The 14,769-nt window shown below is 50.1% G+C and overlaps 6 protein-coding genes across 6 annotated transcripts; 1 reads left to right on the top strand and 5 right to left on the bottom strand.

Annotated features, from left to right (window-relative positions):
* Positions 1-407: 407 nt before the first annotated feature.
* Positions 408-3,003, top strand: BDR25DRAFT_208174 (uncharacterized protein; the record flags this gene model as incomplete). The annotated part of the gene is made up of 3 exons (XM_033684554.1): positions 408-521; positions 581-1,696; positions 1,747-3,003. The coding sequence occupies 3 exons, from the start codon at positions 408-410 to the stop codon at positions 3,001-3,003; spliced, it is 2,487 nt and encodes an 828-aa protein (XP_033553807.1).
* A 1,039-nt stretch (positions 3,004-4,042) lies between these two features.
* On the bottom strand, positions 4,043-5,222 carry BDR25DRAFT_300070 (NADH:ubiquinone oxidoreductase 11.5kD subunit). Its single transcript, XM_033689292.1, has 3 exons — positions 5,175-5,222; positions 4,665-4,804; positions 4,043-4,394 (listed from the first exon to the last, which is right to left on the bottom strand). Exons 1-3 carry the CDS (start codon positions 5,200-5,202, stop codon positions 4,224-4,226), a joined length of 339 nt encoding a protein of 112 aa, XP_033553806.1. The 5' UTR covers positions 5,203-5,222; the 3' UTR covers positions 4,043-4,223.
* An 811-nt stretch (positions 5,223-6,033) lies between these two features.
* BDR25DRAFT_370801 (cysteine proteinase) lies at positions 6,034-7,425 on the bottom strand (the record flags this gene model as incomplete). Its single annotated transcript, XM_033697167.1, has 1 exon — positions 6,034-7,425. The coding sequence occupies one exon, from the start codon at positions 7,423-7,425 to the stop codon at positions 6,034-6,036; it is 1,392 nt and encodes a 463-aa protein (XP_033553805.1).
* Positions 7,426-8,698: 1,273 nt separating this feature from the next.
* Positions 8,699-11,504, bottom strand: BDR25DRAFT_330903 (pyruvate decarboxylase). Its single transcript, XM_033692574.1, has 8 exons — positions 11,141-11,504; positions 11,049-11,079; positions 10,915-10,981; positions 10,769-10,843; positions 10,687-10,707; positions 10,405-10,628; positions 9,861-10,352; positions 8,699-9,796 (listed from the first exon to the last, which is right to left on the bottom strand). The coding sequence occupies exons 1-8, from the start codon at positions 11,176-11,178 to the stop codon at positions 8,909-8,911; spliced, it is 1,836 nt and encodes a 611-aa protein (XP_033553804.1). The 5' UTR covers positions 11,179-11,504; the 3' UTR covers positions 8,699-8,908.
* Positions 11,505-11,852: 348 nt separating this feature from the next.
* BDR25DRAFT_251433 (uncharacterized protein) lies at positions 11,853-12,765 on the bottom strand. The gene is made up of 2 exons (XM_033686124.1): positions 12,692-12,765; positions 11,853-12,631 (listed from the first exon to the last, which is right to left on the bottom strand). The coding sequence occupies exon 2, from the start codon at positions 12,590-12,592 to the stop codon at positions 12,269-12,271; it is 324 nt and encodes a 107-aa protein (XP_033553803.1). The 5' UTR covers positions 12,593-12,631; positions 12,692-12,765; the 3' UTR covers positions 11,853-12,268.
* Positions 12,766-12,962: 197 nt separating this feature from the next.
* Positions 12,963-14,341, bottom strand: BDR25DRAFT_251431 (aromatic compound dioxygenase). Its single transcript, XM_033686123.1, has 3 exons — positions 13,952-14,341; positions 13,395-13,901; positions 12,963-13,335 (listed from the first exon to the last, which is right to left on the bottom strand). The coding sequence occupies exons 1-3, from the start codon at positions 14,135-14,137 to the stop codon at positions 13,108-13,110; spliced, it is 921 nt and encodes a 306-aa protein (XP_033553802.1). The 5' UTR covers positions 14,138-14,341; the 3' UTR covers positions 12,963-13,107.
* Positions 14,342-14,769: the final 428 nt, after the last annotated feature.

Here is a 14,769-nt window from a genome sequence, read left to right as displayed (position 1 = left end):
ACCCACCGCCTCGAGATCATAGTCAGCACCCACCCACGGCAGTCACGCTGGGCCCGCCACCTTCGCGCATTTCGCGTAAACAAGAGCAGCCACTCCATCTCGACATCCACACCTGCCACCATATCACCTGCTGCTCCCCACGGTAGATTCCTTCCACTCCGCGCTCGCCCATACACTCGGCCTGCAAAGCCGCCTGAGGCAGTTGGTGCTAGACGGCCGCGGCCTGCTTTCGTAGTAGGCACTCCGAGCCCCTCCCCGCGCACCGTTGAGGGTGTGAAAGAATCGGCGCTGAACCTTGGAACGTCACCAGCTGCTCCGCTCTCGCCAAACAAACACCTGGACACAAACAAATAAAGCCGCCCTGGCACTTCCTCCACCCTAAGTCACTCCCTTGACGCCCATGCAAAATGCCACCCTCCTCCAACCGGAGACTTCGCTCTCGCAGGGAGCCAGATCCGCCGCAGCAGTCTGATGCTGATACTCCCGAGTCCATAGCCACGCCTTCAAGGAAGCGGAGACGGGTAAGCAGCACCACCCCGCAAGCACCCCACCTGCAGACCAGGACTGACCACCAGTACAGCTGAATGGCGCCGATCGCACCGCCGCCGTCGCTGAGGACATTCCCCGTACCCGCATCACCGAGTCCCTGCAGAGCAATGACTCTAATACGACGCTGCCCAACGGAGCAGATGCCGAAGGCCCGTCCGACCCAGTAGACAGACAGAATCTAATCATCGCCTCATTGCGCACGCCAAACTACCTACCAAATGCGGCCGTCGACTACGCCAACGACTTGCAGGCGCGGAGGAACAAAACCAACAACGTCGCGGCATACGCAAAGATCGCCGCCCGCGACTGGTGCTTCTTCGTCCAGAAGACTGATCTTAGGATCGGGCGAGCCGACTCGGCGCTCCGCCCCAACCCCGCTAACTCTCAAGATGCGAGCGGACTGCCCACCGAGGATCAGGTCAATGAATGGGGCGTGGACATCGACCTTGGCCCCGAGCGGCAGATTTCGCGGATCCATGCTGAGATCCACTTCGACACGGTGTTGCAACAGTGGTTCATCTTCGTGAACAGCCGCAACGGCCTGAAGCTGGACGACAACAATCTGAGTAAAGGATCCCGCGCCCCCCTTCACTCTGGTATCTGCATTGGCATCATGGGCACTCAGATGCTCTTTCTTCTGGCCAACCAGGATGATCAGTTCCATCCCATGCTGTGGCGCCAGGTTAAGAATGACCCAGATGCAGGAGCCTCTGACGACGAAGGCAACCCGCCGAATCGGTCCCTTCCACATGCTCATCCTAGCGGTCCAACACCTAAGCGTGAGAACTATGACCCCTTTCCACCATCCTCACATCCTCGTCATAAGCAGTCGTCGCAAGGCTACAACAATCAATTAACATCCACACCAGGTCGGCCCGAGCCAGGAACTCCCCTAGCCGTGCGTTCCTCCCACAGGGGCAGTAAGACCTCCCCGGCTACGTATCCCCGCGGGCTGATGATGGAGTCTTCAGAAGACATCGACTATAGCCAAGAATCGTACAAGGAGGTCAAGCCACCACATAGTTATGCCCAGCTTATTGGTGAAGCTATCCTGAGTAGTTCTGAGGAGATGCTTACTCTGGCAAATATCTACCAGTTCATCAAGGATAAATATGCATACTTTAGACACACTAATGCAGGGTGGCAGGTGAGTACGAGCGGATCCATTAAATAGATGGGTTCCTGATTCATCTATAGAACTCTATCCGCCACAATCTATCCCTAAGCAAGGTTTTTGAAAAGGTAGCGCGTCGCACAGACGAGCCAGGCAAAGGGATGAAGTGGAGGATTGCGGATAGCGAGCGTGAGGACTTTTTGAAGAGGCAACACCGACCCCGCAAAGGTGGCTCTGCTGTTCGACTTGACTCTTCTGGGCCCAACTCACCAGCCTTTCGAGAAGCTCCTTCGCAGGCAACCGAGCGTCTCCTCGATGTGCTTAGCCAGCCCAATTTGTTCGGGAAGCAGGAGCCAGGCCCTACCCGCGTTAAGTCTCCTCCCCGTTCTGCGACTCCACCCTTGGCGTCTTATCCAATGGCAAACGAGTCATATACTCCCGACCGAGGCCCCCGCTCCAATCCTTTCGGGGGGTTCAAGCAATCCCCCACTCACGGTGAACAATCGAATCTTGCGACCCCTGCTAAGCGACTCTTCCAAGATGCGAAGCCTAGCGGCCCTTCTATCTTCCCGCAGAGCTCTGAAGCACTGGACTCAACCCGCATGCTCGGCAATCCTGGATCGTCGCCGAACGTCGACCCTCCAAAGCCAAAGATTACAGGTTTGAAGGGTGACGCTGCAAACTCACCACCGCCGTTATATTCTGATGCTGCTGCGAACAATGCCAATGGTGCGCAGGACGGTAGTAGGCAGAACAATGCTGGGTTGGTAACTCCGCTCGTCACGCGGCATGCACCTCGGCTCGCACCCCCCAGTACTGCCCAAGTCCCAAGTCAGTTTATGAACTTCTCTAGTCCAGCGCCTTTTTGGAAGTATATCGATCTGCCAAGTACACCGGCCCGCGCCCCGAACCTCGATCTTAGCCCGACAAAGATGAAGAAGGATGAAGACGAGGAGAAAGATATCGAGGATGAGCAAGTGCAACCAAGTTCACCACCAATCATGCCAGGTGAAGACCCAAGTGGCGAGGCCGACGACGGCGACGACGACGGCGACGAGAACGACAACGAGAAAGGCGATGAAGAGGAGGATGTCGGCCCTGATAGCCCTAGCCGCACGGTCTCCCGTCCTGTGAGCCGTAACCCTGGTCTGCAGCGCTCCCGCTCAAACTCGAACGTCAATGGTTTTGTGGCGAACCCTGTGAACGGTGGTATGGTCCGAGGCGCTAGTCTCGGCTCTTTCGAAGAAGATGCAGACGAGGAGGGATTCGACCTGGCAAAGTACGACCTAAAAATTCCTAAGGGCAGTGGCGGATACCCCGAGGCTCTGGAAGTTGTCTAAGTAGCCAATCATTTATTTGGTTGTTGCTATTTAAGATGACGCCAAGAGCCTTGGGCGTGTGCCATTTTATGTTTCTTGCCGAATTTGCGACTAACTTCTTGAATAGGGGTTTCCAGAAGATCGGATCATATCATCGAAATATAAGCCAGGTTCACGGTGCGCGACCGGGACCGAACCAGGGCGAGATGGGAAGAACGAGCGTTGGTTTGGGAATGTAGTCCATCCAACCTACGATTCCCCTCTTCCATTTGGTTAAATCGACCTCATCACCGGCGACGATGCTCTCGACACACAGCCTTTCATCTTGACCGCATCGACCCCTCCTGAAATTACATCGAACATGGCCACACCCATTCTCGAACTAGAACGCCAACCCAACCGCTCGCTCACATACACCTCGCCTACCTGTACAAAACAATACTTCAAATGCTTTGGTATACCACACATGCCGAAACTACCACTACACATCTGTGACAAACCTTTCTCAGGTGGGAGTTTCGTGTTGCTGGTTGGTTGGTATTAGCGTGGCGATTGATGCTTGCTTGGGTATCACCTCGTGTTATGTGTACTGTAGTGTGGCTTTCTTTGCTTCTACGACATATTAACTTCAGCTTCGGTTTCAGTTTCAGGTTTTTGTTGTACATTCTGTTCCTGCTTTTCTCCCCACCAGAACTTCATCGGAGTAAAGAGTTCGGGGATCGTAATGCACCTCCCTACGACTTTTCTCTCGACCGACCAACAAATCGACTACCGGCTTTGTTGAATACGATGGTCTAGCGGTTACAAGTGGGTAGCCCACTATGTTTTTGTACATATTGCATGCTAGGAATGATATGGGTTTCCTCTATCCGTTTAGGGTAGAAGGAGAGGAGGGGTTGGGTGGGGGTGATGGATAAGGGTGGATTTTGTTTGAGTAGCTGCTTGTTTTGCTTGATTAGATGGTGTATATGTGCGAATCCGAATGTGCAAGATATAAAGATCGATACTGCTGAGTGTCTGTGACTATGAATTTTCACATATATAAGCGCCTAGTGAAGATGGGACATGCCATGGTTTTATTGAAGCTGTATATAGTGTGGTTTCATTGCCTTGCTTTCTCTGCCTCCCGCTCTCCCTCTCTCACACTTTAACTTTCCGTAGCACGCCCGTCTGGCAAAACAGCCCGTGTTCTCAGTATTTACACTCCTTCCTCCTCCACTCTTCCTACACCATCCAAGTGCTTAATTTATCTGCTTATGCGGCAACCACTTTGAAACCTTGATATTCTTCTCCTCAAGCGGCGCGTCCAGTATCCCAAGGCGTCTAATTTCTCCAGCTGAGGGTGCGTCGTCGCGCTTTATGTTCGCTTGTTGCTTGCGGTAAGCGGCTTGCAGGGCGAGAGTGCGCGCGGCCTGTGGTGGCTCAGCGGAGACTAGGGGATGAAGATGGAGATGTGCGTAAGAATGGGAGGGGAGAGATCAATGGGCGAAGGGAGAAGGGTAGGGTATGGGGATTTCAAGAGGCCGTGGGACCAATCTTTGCACATGAACCCATAGCCTCGGGCCCTTATTACACTACCCATAAAGGAATTATGACTGCTGAGGGAGGGGAAGTGAAACTGTGAGGCAGGGCGTGATGGGGTGCGGAATGCGGGGGAAATGATTAGATAAAATCGAATATACCTCTTTCTTATGATGTAGACACTCATAGTAGTCTTCGAGTATGGGCATGCATTTCGCTTTCCCGGAATCGTCTTCGGCAGATGTGTTGGTGACGTAGCAGGCGAGGACTTCTTGCCAGAAGGGGAAGCAGCGGGAGGGGCCTGGGAGATGTTGCTGTTAATACTTGGTTGCTTGTACTAGATGTGCAAGAGGAGGAGGAATGAGGGGGTGCTGAAAGGCGTGGTGGGGGGCGCGCGGACTGGAGGTGGAAGGTTGAGGCGCTCTGGAGGGCCGTGGGGTGGTTTGAGTGCACGGAAGGCCAGTACGAGAGTGTTGGCAGAGAGCATAAATTCGCAAGTTAATTCGAGGGTAAATATGATCGTAGAGTTTTATTCGAATGCTCGACAGTCGTTGGAGCGGACGTGCCGTCGGTTGCGTGTTTGTTCTGAGGTGGTGCGATTCTAGATTCTCCACGCTTCCCATGGCCCTTAAACGCCGGGTGTTGAGAAATTGGAGTTTGAGTGTACGTACCGCCTGCCAATCCGTATCCTGATGCCATTGTTGTTGTGCTAGTGTGGGGTTTGGATGTGGTAGTGGAGCTTGAGGTTGACGTGAGGTTAGCTAGCTCGGGATTATGTCAGCGGGTCGATGGAACGTTTCGTCTTGGCAGTGAATATGATAGTGAGGTCAGCGAAACATGGTGCATGGCAGGATGGGGCTATTGTTAGCTTCCTCTTGTTGTTATTCTTACTTTCTTAGTATACATAGAGGAAAGAGTGATGGCATCCGATAGGTTAGTGGAGGGGATGTGGTTAGAAGGGGGCTTTGTGAAGTTTTTTCACATAAGACTGTGTTAATCTAGTATGTCTATTTCGGCTTTTGTGTCTGTATATTCTCAAGCGAAATGCCTACTGTATCTGTTCACCTAATTAGTATGAATCATGACAGGGTATTTGGGGACAGAAATGTGCATTCCTCTAACCCTCTCCTTTATTCGAAGAAGAGGTTTAACAGATAGACTACTCTAGTCATGTTCCACGATATGTGGTAACATGCTGCGCATTCAACGTGCTCCCTTTCCAGGCTCCTTTTACCTAGCTAAGGTAGGTATAGTTATCACTTTGTTAGACTCGCTTTGTTGGAGATTTAGCCGGAAAGAGTAACTTCACTTCACCTTCCTCTAAATGTTTTTAACAATTTTGTTCAATTCGCTCATGCATTTTTCCACCTTTGTGTCTCCTTCCCAATGAAGCAGATTCTATGCTACCTAGGAAAGAGCAACTCACAGCAGGATCATATGACAATACGGAGAGGTAACTACCCCAAAAGCAGACGACAACATCAATAATATGCCTTACAGCGCCTTCTGGCAACCGGCTACAACAGCTTGCTACTCCTCTAGAGCAACCAAGTCATGCTCGGCGGCTGTTCGCCGAGTTTCCTGCCGGCATTGCTCTTCCGCAATCATCTCTCGAATGTGTAGTCGGACCCTTTGGGAATTAAAGAGCCATGCCTCAGATACAAAGCTTTCTGGGATACTGAGGTCTATATATTCCTCTGTTCCCTCATCCTGATGCTCCGTGATTAGGTTAAGGTACTTGAAGATCATGACGACAACAAAGGGTCCACACGGGCCTAAATCGCTCTTGCACTGGTTGTCGGCATACTGGTCGGGGGCGTACTCTTCAATGTACAAAGCGTAACGCTCTTCGAGGATGTTTCCAAGGCCTTCAGCAACACATGCGCCAATCAGGGCTTGCTTATTGTTGCCCTCGTTGGACATTGAATCGATGTAGTGAGCCAGACCGTCCGGACGGTTGATAGCAACGAGGGACCAGTGCGAGCCGCAGACCTGTGTTGAATCATCCGATGCGAAACCGTCATTGATGGGGAAGAAGATCCAGTCTTTGTCCTCAAATCGCCGCTTTTCCTCTGCGTAATGGACGAAGTTGTTGTTGTCCACATCTCCACCGTAGCCCACCCTGAACAGAATTTGCGAGACCATCGAGTTAGCGATCTCAATCCTTCGGGCCTTACAGGAGAATTGGTTAGACAACATCTCAAGAGCGACGTTGAGTATATTGTCGCGGAACCAACTGCAGCTTTGCAGATCAACGATCATATGAAATTCGTCGTTCTGCAGCGACGATTCATCCAGTTGGAGATATATCTCTTCGTCTATCGGAGGACTGAAGTTGGCTTGAGCGAGTTCTTGGAAGCGGCACGGATTGGGAAGACTGAGGATGGGCTCCCGAAAGGCGGGAGGCTCCAATTCAACCCATTTCCCCGGAAACAGAACGAACTCCACCGCTGGCACTGATGGCATTGAACAGTCATCCTCTAGTAGAGCTGCCCACTCAAAACGAAGACGAGAAAATTGTTTTGACCAACCACAGGTGTTCACGTCGATAGTGTACCGGCGATGGTAAAGCGGTCGGTCGGTCGGAGACATTGGCACGTAGCCGCCCCGAGCCCCACGATCGGACATCATAAACGTCTTGTCACCTTTTTGGAGAATGAACCGGTTGGTTTGGGCGAACGGCCGACAGCGATTGTGATACTCTACAGCGTCGGTCGGCGGTAAACTCGGGAGGACCAGCGTCGAAGCTGTGGATAGATGCAAAGTGGACACTGCTGATGGCGAGGATGGCGAGGCATCGTCCATGTTCACCGGAGATAGGGAGAGGTCTGTATTGCCTGTGGGCATGCCCATATCGCACTTCACTGATGGTGAAGACGGTGGGTCGTCCATGGTTGGCGTCGGCAAGCTCGTGGGGCGCATAGTTAACGCTGCAGAAAGGTCCGTCTCGCGTGACGGTAATGAAGAAAGAATTGAATTTGATATGCCAAATTTAGCGGGTTTCCCTTTTGCTACGGTACCAAGTCAAGCCGCGTCAGTGGTGAAAAGAGAAGAGAAGGCGTGGGGCGGACGGCGTAACCTTATAGGTGAGTAGCATATCCTCGTCCCACGGTTTTACATTGTGTGAAAACTTTCGCGCTGGTGAAAGGGAATCGCCTCCAAGACTCGTCACCCAGAGTGAAGGTTTTTAGGGAACACTGGGTGAATGTGGCGGAGGTTCTTCAATTTGAGGAAGCAAGAAGCCTCACGTAGCTCTTGGATTGATGACGATAACGTAGGATACCCGATCTCAGGAAGCGTGAAGCGGACGTTTTGCATAAGAAGATGCGATTAGAGTGTCTAAAAGCGTACAGCTTTCAACTCCTATAATATCTCTCATGGGTAAGGTGCTATAGAGGGGGCTCTTTGAGTTTAGGGAGGTACGTCTGTCCTTGACCTTTATGATAGTATTGATCAGACAGAAGGTAACAGTAGAACCACTTTTACAGGAGATTTACTGTTTCGTACAACCTTAGGCCAGCAGAACTTAGAAGGTTACGGTCTTCTCTCGTCTTAAGAGGGGCCTCTAGGCAGAACAGTTTACAAACAATTAAAAAAGGGTAAACAAGAGATAGGCAAGTAAAGACCTGTTTTCTCTTTCTTAAAGCAGTACTTGTACAGTTGCTTAACAACGTAAGGCAGGAACTGTACAATTGTAGTTGCTTACATCAGCTATGCGCAAAGGACTCGACATTACGACTATAGAGAAGATCTTCCATGACTCTCGGAAAAGATAATCATTACTAGGCGAAGACCCGCGAGCGAAAACATAGAGAAGAGCGTCCGTAGCTGCCGAGAATAATCTCCCATCACCGCTCGAGGACTCGAGAATAAAAATCAGGTGAATATCTTCCATGGCTGCAGGAAAAGACCACCAACAATGCTAGAGGAATTAAGATAAAACTTCGAAGAAATGCCCGCACACCTCTTTTGGTCAGAGGACTGGCTGCAGAGTCATCCTTTGCTTTATTTAGTACGTTGTAGTGGAAATCAAACAAGACGTGGAGCAAATCGCAGAGGGTCTCGAAAATATATGGGCATTCTCGATGGGTTTCAAGGAATCCAAAATAGGTTCGGCTGATATTCTGTGTTATCTGGAAGACGTTAGCGTACATAAATAAGGGTTCTAAATATTTAGAAACTGCAAAGGTTCTGGGTAATGGTAGTGCTAGTATTTGGATCTGAATTGAAGAATTTAACAGTGAGATGATAAATGAAGTGCTGTGATATGAATTCAGTTGAGTGGAGCGCCACAGGGTGACCGGCCTCGGCTTCAGACTCACACGATTTACCTTTCCTGCTTTTCAGCTCGTCCAACAATTTCAGATGAAATCCCTAGTCTCCCATTCCTTCCCACCCAACCACCCTAACTCCACTTCACCGTCCCGTTACTACCCCCATCTAACCCCCACCCACCATACGTATCCACAAACCCCTCATTCGTCAAATACTCTCTACTCTTCTCCCCACGCCACGCCAACTGACTTCCGAGCCTCCACGCCGTATCCATCTTATCCACTACAATCTCCACCAACTGTAAATCCCGTGGACTCTTCAACTCTCCCTTCTCTAGCACTGCATCTAACTCAACCTTCGTTTTCGCAAGATGAAAGCTCTTCTCCGGACGCGGATGTTTGAAGAGTGGGAGCAGGTGGGAGTATGTGGTAGGTACAATGTCGTTGTAGGGTTGTTGTGCACCCCATATCATGCGCTCGACTGTATAGCCGGCGTTGTTGATGACGATGATGAGGGGGTTGATGCCTGCTTTAATCATGGTTCCGATTTCTTGGATTGTCATGGCCATGCTGCCGTCGCCTGTGATGAGGATCGTTCGTCCTGAGCTGCCTTCCGACACGATCCCGTTTGTCCCCGCTGAGCCGTTGAGCAAAGCGTGCTTTCCGGATTCGAGCTCGACGCGAGCGATTTCGGCGCCTAATGTTGCGGCAGTAGCGTAACCGATGCTGCCGTAGTAGATCTGAGCTTGGAAGCAAATGTTGCGGGGAAAGCGAATATCACAGAGGCCAAAGACGGTCGTACCGGTTTCGCCAATGAGGATGTCACCTGGACGCAGGAATTGGGATATCCGGGGCCACAGCCAAGATTGTGTGATATGTTTTGCGGCGATGTCAATAGGATTGCGGGGTGGTGGGAGCTTCGGCAGGGAGAGGTTGTGGAAGGGGGTAGAAGGCAGATTTGAGATTAAGGAGGCGAGAAGGGGCTTGATGTGTGTGTTGGAGAAGGTTTGGCCTTTGACCTAAACACTAGTTAATCACGCATACTTGAAACATGGTCAGTCAAAAGAGGGCCGGAAAACTTACGACGACGTCGAACGGATTAATCTCAATCGTCCTCTCCTTCTTCAACTCTCTAGAAAACCCACCCGAATTTGTATCAGCAGGCAAGTACCCCAACACTACCACTAAATCACTGCTTTTAAAAGCCTCTGCTACCCCAGGCGCACTAATCTCACCATTGTAAACCCCAACGTACATCTCATCGGTCTCATCAACCAGTCCCTTTCCCATGTTTGCAGAATAGAAAGGGACATGAAGTTTCGAGACTAGCTCACGTGTCTCTGGCACTGCATTGAATCGATGAGCTAGTGCGTCGATCAATATCGAGGGGTTCTTTGAAAACTCTAGAGCGTCTTTGATGGCCTTGACCGCAGCTTCTTGTGCCGTGGTGTCGACATTGGCTTTGATGTTAATTGGCGTTTGTAGCAAGTCTACAGAAACTTCCTCGGTAGAGAGATCTAGCGGAAGGAAGATGTATACCGGTCCGGATTGAATAAAACATTCCCGTATCACTCGCTGAAAATTCTTAGCTTGACGTGGTAAGCGAATAAGGGGAGAGAAAATATACATCAATCTCCGCAGGAGCAGTCTCGATATTCCACAACTCCGCTGCGGCAAATCTGAGTCCTCTCGATGCGTTATTGTATTGTTGGTGATCAGGTTTATTGCCAATCGAATGATGGATCATCATATGGTTGTTCTGCATAGCTCTTGTCGTTTGCCCAACAACATGAATCATCTTCACCCTTTCCGACATACCGCCGGCGACGCCATTCAGGGCGCTCAGTTCTCCTGAAGGGTCTTTGTAAGCACTCGTATGATCTACTTTCAAACTGATGGAGATATTTACCGACACCGTGAGTTGTCACGACTAAAAGCATCCTTACATTAGCTTGTGCCTTCACCATGAGACAAGAACACGAATTACTTACAGACACCAGGTACCCCCTTAATCCTGGAATAGCCATCTGCAGCGTATGCGGCGTTCAACTCATTCTGGTTCCCAACTTCGACGCGTCAGCTCCTTCGCTACAAGTACTATCGAGCATGTTTCTGAGGATCGATCGGAGGTACTGACCCCATTTGAGACCTTCGACTTCAAATATTGAATCCAGGAATTGCAAGTTGAAGTCTCCAGGAACACCCTAAGGAGCGGCGTCAGCATTGTTGCGGCTCGACGTGCGGGGAAAGTGTGAGGGCGTGTTCACATACGAAAATCGTATCGACGCCAACCTGATGTATCCTGGAAGAAAGGTCAGATCAACTAGATAAGCAGGAGGCAGTGAAGAGGATTCTAAATCTACCTTTCCCACATGTATCTCCCAAGCGTGATCTTTGCCATGATGGACAGATAGTCTTTGGTGTGCAAACCCTAGTCGAACCAAGAGGCTTTGCCTGATATAGTAATTGGTGTTGAGACGAGTTTGGGGGACGGTTGTTGTTTGTAGCAGAGTGAAGTGGTTGTAGTCTGCATGAATATGGTACACATAAGTACCTTCTAAATTCGGAAACACCGGTTCTTGCTCGCTCGAGGAGTGCAGTGCTGATGCTGTACTCAACACAATGCCCTCACTTGAACTTCGTATGATTGATCTTGATCAAAGTTCAACTGAAGAAACAAAGATAGTTTTTTCTTCCTTGTTGAGAGGTTATATCTGCAATTTAAAGATCCGCATATTGGTAGGGCGCGTTCCTGTGGTTCACGAAATGACATGTAGTCAGAACTGCAGCATCCCTCGGCAAAGTTCGTCATGTATCGGCTGCACACGGTTGGCGACGATCGTTGAAGATGCGGGGACCTATAGTTCCTGCGGATACTCGCGCTCAACGTTAAGCGCTGGTTTCATCTTCGAGAAACAAAATTTGCCAGTTGATTGGCAGGTTCGTTCCGAGATAAGCGAAATGTGAATTAGGGTTTCAACCTTCTAGTTTTGGCACGGAACCTCATGATAGTAGACTGAGCGATACAATCCTGCACGCCAAACTCCCAGCAAGTGACTTATCGATTACCCCCTTCAAGAGACATTGGAATTGGAAGAATCGTTCTAATTTCATCTTACTCAAATTTGCAGACACCCAGTCCCCATTCCGGAAAACCCATATGCAAGGCCTACTTCCCCGCCCCTTCGAGCACGGATCCTTTTCCGAACATCTACCACGTGATCGGTCACACATCGCAAAGAGCAGAGACAGGTTTAACTAAATTTTGATCATAGCCAGCAAAGCCTGAATTCCTCCCAGAAACTGAGGAAAACCAGAGTAGATCGCAACAAACCCTTCATCATCCCTCCAAATTCCTCATTCAAAGTCTCAGCATTGCAGCTTGACCAACTTCGACCAACTAACCCACCGGAATCCTACTAGATTCAAACATATCTTCTCCTAAACAGCCACGGATAAAAAACAACACGGCTGCCAGTTCATCTTCAAACCTACTGGTAGAAATTGCAAGCCCCTGTCGCACAAGTGTAAAAGACATTTCCAGCTCCAAGCCTCGTGCTATTTGCGCCAGCCTGATCTAGTCGGCTCACAACTCCGCAGTCACAAAACGGATTTGTAGCATTAATTCCGTGATTATCGTCCCAGGTTATCCAACCGCCTTCGGGGTTAGATTGGTCGCAATTAGAACAGGCGTAATATGGCCTGCCGCCATTACCGTTTTGATTGGTAGGTCGAACTATGTATCGGACTGTTCCTGCATTGGACTCGCAGTGGCGACAATGAGGATTGTTTAGTGGGAATGTGGGTTGATTCATTGTAATAGAGGGTGGAATAGTAGACGTTCGAAGGTTAGGCTAGCGTGAGAATGGTCAATAAATAGTGTCTGATGACAGGAAACCAACATAAACCATTACCTATCACGATAAAGTGACTGTTTATTTACGGTTTGTGTACTTGACTCTAAGGTCGCGAATGTTTTGGATGAATATTGCTTTGAAACCAAGAGAGGAGGTTGAAGTTCTCCGCATCCTTATATATTCTTGTGAGCCTGGGGCACGGACAAAGAAAAATTGCTGGAAGGCTCCAGCATCTGCCCCTTGACGGAAAGCAAATATTGTAGCCTTGAGAGATGGGTTCAGTCACTTGACCGGTTCTGCTATAAAACACACCATATTGTTCAATTATCTCATTGGATCGCTAGCGAGATCAGGCAGTATCTCTCTAATGAAGTCTGCCTTACAGCCTTCCTTCATTGCTTTTACAACTACCTTATAAGTATTCCGGAAAGCAGCCTTACCCATACTTAGCACCAGCTCCTAGGCACCATCTCCTAGGCACCATCTTCATTCGAGCCCACAATTGAATGCTTCTTCGCATCCTCAAAAGTTGCCATCCTAAAGTCATACGGTAGTTCGAAATCCGCTTTCGGATCCGCTTGATACGGCTTGAAGTCCACAATGAGGGAATCTTTAACCGCGAACACAGCGTCGTCATCGATGTACTTGCTGTTGCGGTCGAAGATCTGGGTTACTATGGGTTTGTAGCCCGGTGCCGTGAGCTACAGCAACTAATTAGTGACCGGATGGCAGAGAGGAGGGGAGGAAGGGGAGTACTCACAATAAAGTGTATGTGCGCCGGCCGATATGGATGCCTACCCAACGCCTGGATTACCCTACCCGCTGGCCCATCAAATGGAATGGGATACGGAACCGGCCTCAAACAGTAGAAATTATACTTCCCATCCTTCCCGGTCGTAAACCTCCCCCGCAAATTCATATCCGGTTGATTCGGGTCCTGCTGCTCGTAGAGCCCATTCGGCGCTGTATGCCAGACATCTAGCACTGCACCTTCAACTGGCTTGCCAGTTGTGAAGTCGGTGACAATTCCGTGCATCCACGTCCGGTCCGTAGATTCAATACCCGAGACAATCGTGTCTCCCATTTTCTTCATGGGCGCGTCTTTCCGCCAAAACGGACCCAGGATGGCGGTTGCGGTAGGCTCATCCTTCGCGTCTGACGCAAGTTTGTATGTGATTTCGTCGACGAGCGATTCCAGCCCGAAGATGTCGCAGAGGAGTTGGCCTTCATTGCGGCGATCGTTGGACATGCGTCCTGCTTCGTTCATCTATGAAATATTAATTGGCATTCTGGAGAAGGCCAGGGGATAGGGCTTACAAGCTCAAGGCCAGCCATCCATTCATCTACGGTGATTTCATTCTCCCGCGCAAAGTCATGCAGGTGCTGGATGAAGCTGGTTGTGATTTTGCGGAGTCGCGGGGAGACATTGGGACCCGTGGCATTGATAACCGTCTGGGTAAAGTGAGGGTTGAACTTGTGCGTTGCTGTGCCGCTTGAGGCCATGATAGGTGCTATTCAATTAAATGATTTGCGATGTGCTGCTTCAGAGTCCAGCGCCTAGTTTATATGTTAAGTCGAAGGAGACGTGAGTACAGTAAGCAAATGCGGAGTGCTTCCGCAGCACAGAAAAGCAGCAATTAAGCAATGCAGTTTCGATGCTCGAGCGACCTCGATGGGCTGATCGTAAGCAAGGCTGCATCTACCCAGGAGCACACGCGGGGCAGCGCCGCGGAGCTGTGGAGAGGTCGAAGGTGGGCGGGAGTTGTTGTCGGTGGTGCGCCATCCGAGCTGCTTATATCCGAGCTCAGGATTCAGCCAATCAGATTATAGCTGATCGAAAAGGGTAATCCAGAAGTGGAGGATGAGCTCCAGTGCCGTGGATGCTTTGGATATTGTCTCGTAAGCTGAGCGGAAAGACATAAATTGAAGGGATGAGGGTGGAGACATAGTCGGATGCTCTGAGGAGGCGTGAATAATGTTGGTAAATGCCCGACATCCAGGGTTTGAAGCGGTACGTTCTCGAGAACAAAGTATTTGCTCCAGTACAACAGTGTTATACCATGCTCGCAACACTGGCATCTAAATCCAGCGTTGTGGAAACTGAAATGGCGAAAACGGGTATTGAGTGCATCGAA

This window comes from Lindgomyces ingoldianus, assembly GCF_010093535.1.
Source record: "Lindgomyces ingoldianus strain ATCC 200398 unplaced genomic scaffold BDR25scaffold_2, whole genome shotgun sequence".
Classification (NCBI taxonomy): Eukaryota; Fungi; Ascomycota; class Dothideomycetes; order Pleosporales; family Lindgomycetaceae; genus Lindgomyces; species Lindgomyces ingoldianus.
This window is presented reverse-complemented; position numbering and strand designations above follow the sequence as displayed.

What these genes read in the sequence shown, in the direction of transcription:
- BDR25DRAFT_300070 (XM_033689292.1), bottom strand. Translation starts at nt 5,202, where the DNA reads ATGGCATCAGGATACGGATTGGCAGGCG. An exon ending in AGGATACGGATTGGCAGGCG is followed by an intron (nt 4,805 to 5,174) that starts GTACGTACACTC and finishes AACATCTCCCAG; the next exon opens with GCCCCTCCCGCTGCTTCCCC. An exon ending in GTCTACATCATAAGAAAGAG is followed by an intron (nt 4,395 to 4,664) that starts GTATATTCGATT and finishes GAGCCACCACAG; the next exon opens with GCCGCGCGCACTCTCGCCCT.
- BDR25DRAFT_330903 (XM_033692574.1), bottom strand. Translation starts at nt 11,178, where the DNA reads ATGGCAAAGATCACGCTTGGGAGATACATGTGGGAAAG. An exon ending in CTGCTCCTGCGGAGATTGAT is followed by an intron (nt 10,353 to 10,404) that starts GTATATTTTCTC and finishes AAGAATTTTCAG; the next exon opens with CGAGTGATACGGGAATGTTT. An exon ending in TTAATCCGTTCGACGTCGTC is followed by an intron (nt 9,797 to 9,860) that starts GTAAGTTTTCCG and finishes ACTAGTGTTTAG; the next exon opens with GTCAAAGGCCAAACCTTCTC.
- BDR25DRAFT_251433 (XM_033686124.1), bottom strand. Translation starts at nt 12,592, where the DNA reads ATGAATCAACCCACATTCCCACTAAACAATCCTCATTGTCGCCACTGC.
- BDR25DRAFT_251431 (XM_033686123.1), bottom strand. Translation starts at nt 14,137, where the DNA reads ATGGCCTCAAGCGGCACAGCAACGCACAAGTTCAACCCTCACTTTACC. An exon ending in GGATGGCTGGCCTTGAGCTT is followed by an intron (nt 13,902 to 13,951) that starts GTAAGCCCTATC and finishes AATATTTCATAG; the next exon opens with ATGAACGAAGCAGGACGCAT. An exon ending in CGGCGCACATACACTTTATT is followed by an intron (nt 13,336 to 13,394) that starts GTGAGTACTCCC and finishes TAGTTGCTGTAG; the next exon opens with CTCACGGCACCGGGCTACAA.